This window comes from Cyprinodon variegatus, unplaced genomic scaffold (genome assembly GCF_000732505.1).
Source record: "Cyprinodon variegatus isolate N-32 unplaced genomic scaffold, C_variegatus-1.0 Scaffold1273, whole genome shotgun sequence".
In the NCBI taxonomy this organism is placed as follows: Eukaryota; Metazoa; Chordata; class Actinopteri; order Cyprinodontiformes; family Cyprinodontidae; genus Cyprinodon; species Cyprinodon variegatus.
The window spans coordinates 48663-59020 of NW_015151726.1; the positions used below are offsets into that span (position 1 = coordinate 48663).

General features: G+C 41.8%; 1 protein-coding gene across 4 annotated transcripts; it reads right to left on the reverse strand.

Moving 5' to 3' along the window:
- Positions 1 to 626: 626 nt before the first annotated feature.
- On the reverse strand, positions 627 to 8526 carry rnf6 (ring finger protein (C3H2C3 type) 6). Of its 4 annotated transcripts, none has more exons than XM_015401931.1 (4): positions 8451 to 8526; positions 7066 to 7221; positions 5781 to 5936; positions 627 to 3700 (listed from the first exon to the last, which is right to left on the reverse strand). In XM_015401931.1, the coding sequence occupies exons 2-4, from the start codon at positions 7205 to 7207 to the stop codon at positions 1860 to 1862; spliced, it is 2139 nt and encodes a 712-aa protein (XP_015257417.1). In that variant the 5' UTR covers positions 7208 to 7221; positions 8451 to 8526; the 3' UTR covers positions 627 to 1859. The 4 variants fall into 4 exon arrangements, with proteins under 4 accessions (XP_015257417.1, XP_015257413.1, XP_015257416.1 ...); XM_015401927.1 differs by having other exon boundaries at positions 5772 to 5936; XM_015401930.1 differs by having other exon boundaries at positions 5772 to 5936; positions 8406 to 8503.
- Positions 8527 to 10358: the final 1832 nt, after the last annotated feature.

Here is a 10358-nt window from a genome sequence, read left to right on the forward strand (position 1 = left end):
AAATAAATGTCATGTCTTAAAATGGCCTAGTTAAAGTTCTGAACTAATTCCAAAGTAGAATTGTGGCTTAAAAATTGCTGTGCACATATGCTCTCCATCCAACTGGACTGAGCTATTGTGCAAAGAAAAATAGAAAACAATGAAAGGGTCTAAAAGAGTTAACAACTTCTCCAAAATACTTTACAGATGTTTTTGTAGATAAAGTATCAGTGCCCCCCCCCCAACTCCAAGATACTTTAGTATTTTTCAGTTTTAAGGAAAAAGAAAAATAACTTATGGAAGTTTATAAAAAAAAAAAAAAGAAACTAAATGGTTACGCAAAAACAAATTTAGGGAATAATAGTACTCTGCATGAAACTATAACAGGGCAATATTTTTAAGAAATAGAAAAGACAACCACCATTGGACTTTTATATTATATTCATTATAGCCATTTTATTTACTCTCATCACAAAGCAACATATATCAGTTCATATTTCAAAGGATGATTCCCATCATATTAAATAAGAACTGAATAAATATTCACTTCTGAACCATTTGCCCACACCAACCCTCCTAAGTGGCCATTCATAGAGCAGAGGGGTTCTTATAGAACCAGCCTCAGAGGACACTGGGCCTTCATTTTAAACACACAAACACTCACAGCCAAATAAACCATACACTCTTTCACTCGTTCCTACATACTGTACTGCAACAACCCTGCAGTTTAATTAGGGACACAGAAACTACAGAAACGCAGTTACCTGCCAAGTACTGCAGCTGTTATTATAAAGTGACAGAAACAATTGAATTGGGTGGGTTAGCTCTTAATCCATTTCTTCTACTTAAAAAAATGCTATTTTTATCATGTAATGAAAAAAAAATAAAGCTAAAAAAACACATTAGCTAACAAAGTCAGATATAATATGGAGAATTTAGTTTGTTCAAGAACAAATATACTGCAGAATTGTTTTATTTCCTCTGGGCCGTCTTTCCTCTAACGATAGCTTTAGTTCTGCATGTGCAGAAAACTTTAATTTCGGTTCGTCTTAGAGTGGAAATAACAAACACAGACAACAAAGTTAATGTCACACAAGACATTTTCCTCGCTTTATATTGCACAACTCACTCTCACCATTCTGAATCCCTGATTACCAAAAGCCTGAAACCACAATGACAAATGGAAAGGCAATGGTTAGAATTTCTAACTCAAAGTGACGTATTTTGATGGACTGGTGGTTTTTTTCGTATTGCATTGTAACTTTAGGGCTTTAAACTGATAGAAGCGCAGAATACATATTTCAGAAATTAATTTAAAAAAAATTCCCCTCTCCAACATATTTTAAACTTTAAAAAGGGAGTATAGACTTTATAATAAGAAAAAAAAAAAACTTCCTTCTTCCATTTTGAGCAGATTGAATGGGTAAGTTTCATATTTCTACAAGAACCTGATAAGCAGTGCATTCTTATTTACAGCTCATACAGATTAAACCAAGCCTACAAGTGATTTGTATGGTCAGCTGTAAAGAAAAAAGGAAAAGTCACGCATATCGGACATAAAAGTATTAGAACCAGACAATTGGGAGGCAACTACAGGAGCTTCTAAAGCATAAAAGCCATCTAGAGACAGACTTCTGAAGCCTGACGAAAAAAGTAGCAACTAAGGTCACAGGAAGAGCTCGACTTCCTGAAAATATTGCATCTAAAAAAATAAAGTTTTGTTAATTCTCTGGATTTAAAGTTTCCTTCCTGTTTTGCACGCTTTGGGTTCAAACAACTCAATGGATGATTTCAAAGAAAAACAGTGAAAGCGATATGTACACGCTAAGCCCACTTGGGTTTGCTCAGTTCAGCCAGCGGCGAGCGGGGGTGGGGGGACGTCAGTCATGATGCGCTGCCAGAATGGGCTGCCTGCAGATGGGGCAGGTGTTGTTTTCGGAGAGCCAGCGATCGATACAGTGGACGTGGAACTCGTGGGAGCAGGGCAAGCGACGCAGCTTGTTGCCTTGGGCGTATTCGTTGATGCACACGCTGCAGGCGCGTCCGATCTCGCCTTCGAGGCTGGCCTGACCGTAGGTACGCGTGGATAGATTGTCGATCTGCTCTTTGGTCAGGCCTCTGGGATGTTCGTCATCTTCCTCGTCGTTGAGTAGAAAGAAATGTGCCAGCCTCAGGATGGGCAGGGTGCCGTTCTCCACCAGGTTGTTGGTGTCTCTGCTGTTTGACCGTCCGTCTGCAGAGCTGACTACTCCGGCCCCAAGTCTGGCCTGCCCAACCTGCTCCTCCTCACTGCTCACCTGCCCCTCCACCCCCTGAACGACCTCGCTTGTCCCCACCTGGTTAGGCCCGCTCTCATTTAAATGTAGGCGACTGCTGCCGCCGTTTGCGACGCCAACGTATCCGTGGCTGGGTGTGACGCTCTCAGAACTCGCCTCCGTCTCCATGAGAGAACTGAGCTCCCCGAATCCAGTCATTATTTGTCGTAAGATGGAGCGCAGCGCGGTGGAGTTGGGCTCTCCGAGGCCCGTCTCGCTGATGCGCCTTAATGGAATCCGGATGGTGCTGACGTAGGTGCGAATTCCGGCGCGCTCCGAGCGGGAGATGGTGCGCCTAAACCCGCCGCTGTCGCTTTCGAATGTGACTGTGTTCTCTGCCACCCGTGCGCGGGATCGAGTTCTGCTGGCGATGCTGTCCCGGTCCCTGTTCTCACCGGGGCGAATCCGTCTCACCTGCAAGTCCAGCATGATGGTTGGATGTCGTCTGACCGCTGAGCTTCCTGCTCCGGCTGCGGGCGACTCACTCGCACGCTCTACAGTTTCCACGGCTGACTCCAACACAGCATCGGGTTCTGAAACAATTCCCCCAGTCTCCATGGATACAGAGGTGGTGACACCACTCGGATCACCAGGAGGGGCGGTAGAACCAGTTGTACCGCTGATGCGTGGCTGGGTGCTGCTGACACTAGACGTTCTGTTCAAAGGGGATCGACTTCTCCTTGATGCACGAGATGCAGCGCCGCTCCCCGTTGCGGTCCTGCGCGCTCGGCCACGGGATCGAGTCCTGCTGCTACGGGACTCCTGTCCCACAGCCTGGTGTTGAGATTCATCCTGAGGCGGCACCCGAGGACAGTCTATAGAAGCGGCCGTTTGGCTACGTCCCGGCTCCACTTCTACATTCTGGACTTGCTGTTGAAACGGCGCCGTTTGATCGGCAGGAGGACTGGGGACGGCGGGAGAAGGTGCTGAAGAGTGCAAAGTAGATCCTCGCCTCTGAGGGGCAGCTGGAGCCATCTCTGCAGGAGAAAGTGTGGCGGAGCTCACAGACAGGGCGGTGGCGCTGCTCCGTGTGCGCCGGGTCTCGATCCTTCTTATGGCAGGGCGTGGGGAGGGGTACGGAGCCGGCCTTGGTGTAGCTGAAGGCCGAGAGCTGGAGAGGGGGGAAGCATTGTGGACAGAGGTGTTTGGAGGAATCACTGGCAGCTCTGGGGCGTCCACAGAGCTCACCGTCTCTATATGCTCTCCCGGCTCAGGCTGGTCGTGGTTAATGTTGATCTCCAGGCTGAAACGAAATTCCCCACTGTTGGGATTGGTCCGGCTGACCGCCCTCCACGTCTGGTTGCCACTCTGGCCACTCCGAGTAGCATTACCAGTGCGTCTGAATGTATTCAGCCACTCCAGTAATGAATCACCATTAGAAGATTCTGCTCCAGGTTCTGCGCCCCCTATAAAAAAAAAAAAAAAGGGTCAACATCTTATTTTGATTTGATTTTCACCAAGGAGAGCACAATTCTGGATTTAAATATATGTAAACCAACCATCTATTTGATACTCTGAAATAAAATCCAGCACAGTTATCCTTAAAAATGTATTTACCCTCAATATAGATAATAGCTGCTCTTTGAAGGCCTCAGATATTAACACAGAGGAACACAGCAGACGGGTCAGTGAGGAGGTTTAAATGAAATATAACTATTGCTTTTCTTATCATACAGACATTCAAACATATTTGCATTAGAGTCGCACACATTTATGCGGAAGACAACCTGAGGTTTGGTCCCTTGCACTGAGGCAGAAATACATGTTAAGGAGAGAGAACTCAAGTAAAACCTACGGTTTTAAGACTGCATTAATCGGAACAACGGCCAAGAGCGCCAGAGTACCTTTGAAGGAACTTTAAAGACCTACAGCTCAGGTGGAATAATTTGTTAACAAGAAACATTTAGTTGTGCATTTCCCAACCAAAAGCATCGTGAACTGAAACGTAACATATTTATGCAGTGATCTAGGGTGGGTGTGGCTCAATGGGAGGAATAATTATTTCAAGAGGTATGAGTTCAGGTCCAGCATCTTCTCCTAACCCCACACCCTTGAGCAAGGCAAATCTGCATTCCAGTAAGCTTTTGAGAGTGCAGTCGAGCAAATGTGGCCCCAGTGTAAATACACACTAAATGTTCATTGTGAATATAAAAAGAGCTGCCAAAGTTCAATCCATTTACTACATATAGAAGAGTGACAAGAAGAAAGCCATTGTTGAACGAAGTTCTGAATGCATTTATCCCTGAGCTTTGTGGAAGACACAGCAGCTATGCAGATAAAAACATGCTTTGGTGTGAAGAGACAAAAACATAAATGCCAAGAATGATGGACAAGGATTACAGCACTTCACCCATAACACAATCCCCGCTGTAATATATGGAGGTGTCAGCATCATACGGTGGGAATTCATTTCTCCAGCAGGGTCAGGACAGCCTGTTAGGGATAATGTATATAGCCAAATACAGGGGAATTAGCGCAGCTTTGATGCATATTTTTGTGTTAGGATGACTTGGTTAAAATCCAGATCTAAATCCAATTGAGAATTTGAGGAAAAACCTGAACAAATCCAACATGAATGAGCTTGAAATGAGAACAAGGGGCAAAAATAATTTTCTCTTAGAGACACAAAAACGGTCCCCCAGCTGTAACTGCAGAAAAAGAAGGATCAACATAAAGTTGTCTTATGGTTTGAACATTAAAGGGCTGGTTATACTCCCGCAGCAGTGAGCCGCAGTGAGCTTGTCGCAGGTATGACGCAGACATTTTTGACTTATGCTCGATATTGAAGCATGGTCTGCGCTTTGTTTATTCCATGCCACAAGGCAAAAGGTGAAAATCACAAACTAGCTGTGGGTCTAGGTACGGCTGAGGTGATGAAGTAGTCAGGGCAAGTTTGTGCGACAACGGAGGGACATGAGGGCGAAAAAGAGCGGGGATCCAGTTGGAACGACCTCACGAGTCGTTTTCCGCAATGGCGGTCATACAAACATAACAAGGTGGTAAGGTATCAAACAGGAGATACACATAGTGTAGAGCGGATGTAGATTGGACCAATCAGAGGCCTCCTGTTTGTTTGGGAGAGGTGCAGCAGAGTGTCTGTGGAGTGGGCGGGGACGTCCCTGCGTTCACCGCGACACCTACGCAGACAACCTAGTTTCAAAGTATAAATCAGCCTTTATAAATGACGAACATTAAGGTTACTACATATTTTGTTGGCCTGTGTAATTTATAGTCCATGCATACATAGTCTCTACACATATAAAGATTTATATTCTGTATAGCAATTCTGGATAGATGCAAACTATATTGTGTTGCTTTGTACTTGTGACAGTGTAATGGCAATAAAGTTGAATTCTATTTGATTTTAAAAAGTGATGAAATTTTTAGTTATCAAAATGTTGTTTTTTTTACATTACAAGGCACTCAATATTCCGCTGTGCAAAAGGCAGAGTTTGGAAGTTGAGACAAAACCCCTACCTGCCCCTCCTCTTCCTGCAGCCCCTCTCTCCTCTCCTCCACTGCCGCTGCTCTGCTGATCTCCAGCATCAGCAGTCTGTGACTGTTGCTCAGTGTGGGGCTGCGACGACACACGCTCCTTTGCTCCATCAAGACGCTGACGGAGCTCCTCTGCAGTCACCTCGCCTATAAAATGCAGGTTGCAGGCTGGGTTAAAAACCGACAGAATATAGCATGCGTCGTTCAACTTAAATGTGCACAGCTATAAAAGAGAAACCAGTCAAAAATAATCAAAAAACAATATCAATTAATTTAATTTCATACTTTTACTTGCCAAATTATTCATCCAGTCACCATATTTTGCTAAGCAAAGACTTTAGTGAAAAAGACAAAAAAAAAACTTGTCTACATAGAAAAGCGTTTCCATGCAAGAAATATACAAAATTTCATAAAAACACATTGAAAGACCACAGCCTTTAATCCAAAATACATATTTATACTTTTGCCCTAGTCAATCCTATTGCTAACTTCTAGGTGCACAGAGCTGAGAGTAAATGTTTTGAAATATAACGCAAGTACTGTGGAAACAAGATCTTTACAAGGCAAATGGAAGACGGACTTAAGCTACGTTCACACTGCAGCCTGAAGTGACCCAAATCCATTTTTTTTGCCCACATGGGACCTGGATCTGATCTTTTCATGGCTTTCTGAACAACACAGATCCAATTTTTTCCAATCCGACCCAGGCCATTTGACTATGTGGTCCTGAATCCGATATGATTCTGATCTTTTCAAATGCAACCAGTGTTGGAACAGCCAGGTCGGATTCATCCGACCTGAACGTCATTAATACCCGACAAAGGTCACTATTCTGCGTCTTGCCATGAAGAAGCTGCAAGGAAAAACAACAACAATGGCAGATGAGATATGGAGAGTAGTATTTATGTTTAAACATATTGAAAAGAATGCCTTTTATATGGCTGGGAAAGACTGCTAGATGCGCGCCGGCACTACCATCCATGTTTACTTCCCTAAACATAGAGCACGCTGGCCTGTGACGTCATTGCGTCCTCTACTACGCATGCGGGACACTTGCGTTGTATGATTGCAGTTCACACAGGAAACAGCAACACAAAAAACAATCGGAATTGAGCATCAAGGCCTGCAGTGTGAATGTAGCCTTAGATTTCTACAAACTCTATTGTCATTTTGTACACAGGGTGCGTAAAAAACGAAATTTCGCTCTGTACATGGGAGGTAAAGGTCAAGCAAAGTGTGCTCAGTCCACGAAGGGATGAATCAGAATGTTTCCTACCAGGGGTCCCCAGCAGATTGCCATCTCTCATCAGGCGGTACTCTTCTTCACTAAGTTCATTAATGAAGTTGTAGTATGCCTCCTCCCGTCGAAGACGCTCTGCCTGCCTTCTCCGTTCGCTTCCCCCACCAGGAGGGTCCATTACCACCAAAAGTGCTGTGTGAGCAGACAGGTTGGACTCTCAGTCACAGATGGAAACGCAGCATCATACAAGTTGTCATACAGCTCTGTTCAAAATAAACTTCATTCGTTTACCGTTACATTTCTTAAAAACATTCACCGTCACCAGTCGGCCTTTTAACATCCACGATCTGGGCTAACAACTACCTCATTTTAACTGTGTTGATCTTTCTCTTACTGCATTCGAGGGCTTTTTCTCTCAGCACCTTCCAAGTTTTTTTAAGTATTTAAAGTGGATACATAAAACTAAATTGCATCAATGCCACCTTACTTCAGAGTGTACTGTGATTTGAATCTTTGTGAGTCATCTGATGAACTGTATGCTACTTTAGGGAAACTTCTTATAATTACAATCTGCAGCATGCATTGCATGACTGGTGGATGTTTTGGTTTTCTACTCACATCCTTCTAGTAAATTATTTTAATCCAGGTGGTTATATCAGACATCAATTACTTTAAAGCTTAGATTCAGCTCTGTTGCAGCAGGGACAAATAAAACATGGAGGACGATGGCCCATGAGAACAAGGTAGAGAATCAAGGAATGTTACTTAAAAGTGTTCATTCGAAGCTAGCACTTAGCGTTACGATAAGCAAAGTTAAATCATCCAAATTTGACACGTAGACAAATGCTCGATGTACTAGCCAATATGACAAAAGAGATACCTCCTAAAGGTCCGACATTAGCATCTTCGGAAAACCAACTAGACAGCAGTTAAAGACAGGCGTTGTCGTCCCAACCAGCAACCAATCATCGATCCAGTCTAAATGAATGACACCTCGAGCATCCAATCAGCGTCCGGCAAAGGTGGGTCATTGAAGGCTACACTGAGTTTTCCTCCATGTAAACGCAGAGCATCAAAAGAAAGACAAAGAATCTCCTTATCACTTTTGACCAGGACTAAATAAGATGTTTTCTCAGGGTGTTAAACATAACCATTACAGACAAAGCACGGCAGCTACCTTAGTAGACGTTTCAATCCTTCAAAGCGTCATTTCAATACGCAACGCCTCGGTGTTAACAGAGCTTTAGCATACTAGCATAGCCAGTAAGTAGCAATCAGTCGACACCAGAGCAAACTGCCAGAAAAACTCAGAGTTACATATATGACAAATAATGTTAAGAAACAGATAACATGTATGAAGCCTCAAGATAACCTACATGATACACCAATACCGGATGACTGAGACCAAACGATGAAAGTACCTGGCAAAGCAGCTGTAATATGGACGGTTCTCTCAGCTCTCTCCTCTCTCAAACCAAGATGGGACCACTGGTCCGACTTCAAAAAATGTCCGTAAAAACAGCATCTGTAGTTCTTGGTTCCTATGAAAAGTACCTATAAATTTCCTTGTAGTTTTCAATACCTAGCATAGCTACGAATTGAATCGTTTATTTCTGCTTTTAGTAAGAGAAAAACAAAATTGATAACTCCAAGAGAAAAAAACGAGGTGATACTGCCTTAATAATAAACAACTAAAGTAAGTTTAAAAGGGTAAAGTAAGTTAGTAAGAAAGTAAAAACATTTTTGTATTGCACATTTCAGCAGCAAGGCAAGTAAAAGTACTTTACATAATAGAAAACATAAAAAGAAATGCGCAGTAATATAATTCATATCATAAAAACATAAATCAAGTAAACAGTAAATCATCACTACATTAAAATCATCACAAAAATCATTTAAAAAAAATAACAAATACAACTGATGATAATCCCAAGGAGATGCTCAATGTGTATAAGATATGTTCAGTATAGAGAAGTTTTTTTTTTACTTAGATTGTTTTGTAGACTACTAATCAAATGCTGCCTTGACTTAAAGGAATTTAAATCAAGGAATTGTATTTTTCTGCTGTTTTTTTTTTTTTTTTTACAGATTAAATATGCATTAAAACATAAATCAGCCTCTCCATGTTTGGTTCTGGGGATACTAAGACTCATACAAACTTTATTGTCATTTTGTCAACACAGAGTGTATACAAAACGAAATTTCGTATATACAGCTTTCCGACAGTGAATAAGAAGGAGCTTAGCAGTGAAAAGAACATTTCCATTCACAAAGTGCAGTAGTGATCAAATGTTATCAGTGTAGGAGAGACATGGTGCAAAAAGGCATTGATGTGGAAGTTTCAGTGCAGTGCAAAAATAAATAAATATATATGGTGCAAAAATGCAGTAGAAAACATTTGAGTTGAGTTCTATTAGATATGATGTCATCAGTGTGAAGCAGAGTCACGATGTGTGACTTGATTTAGTGTTTCTTCAGACTGTTGAACTGTTTAAAAAAGTCTTAATTAAGTTACAAATTGAGACTCTGCAACACACTGATAACATCATACCTAACAGAACTGTTGGAAAAAAGAAACTCTATATCATGTCACAGACTCTGCATCACACTGACAACACCAAACAAAAAATACTGCATATTAGCACCATATATATCTAATGCTCTGAACTTTGATATTTATACAAATTTTTTTCACCATGTTTTTTTTCTACCACGCTGTTTACATTTGATCAGTGCTGCACTTTAAGAAATGGAAATTATCTGAAAGCTGTATAAAACAAAATTTAGTTCTGTATACACTCTGTGTATACAAAATGATAATAAAAATTGTCTATCTAGGGGCTCTTGATAAATGTGTAGTAGTTAAAACTCATCATAAATCCAACTGTTGCTTGTCTGTGTTAAAGATTTGCTGGAAAACATTAATTAATAGACAGCATGATGAGGACCTTAAATGCACTACCTTATAATGTAAAGAACATGATACAAATACAAACCCAGCATGATATGGTCGGCAGGCTGGAAAAAATAAAAAAATCATAAAGGAAGCAACCAACAGGCCCAAGGTTACTTTGTGCAGCTGTACAAGATCACAGCTCAGGTGGAAAAATCTGTTGACATGGCAGCTAATTGTCCTGCATGCCACAGATTGATTGGACTCTTGGGGAAGACAGTGCTATAATGAGAAAAGCGATTGTTTATCACCTGCTGTATGTGTGGTGAAACAACACTTAAGTAGCACATTTACACATTTTATCATAACCCACAGTGAAATATGAGCTTTATTTTACAGCACTTACATGTAAACTAATTAGAGCTGATGGAAATAG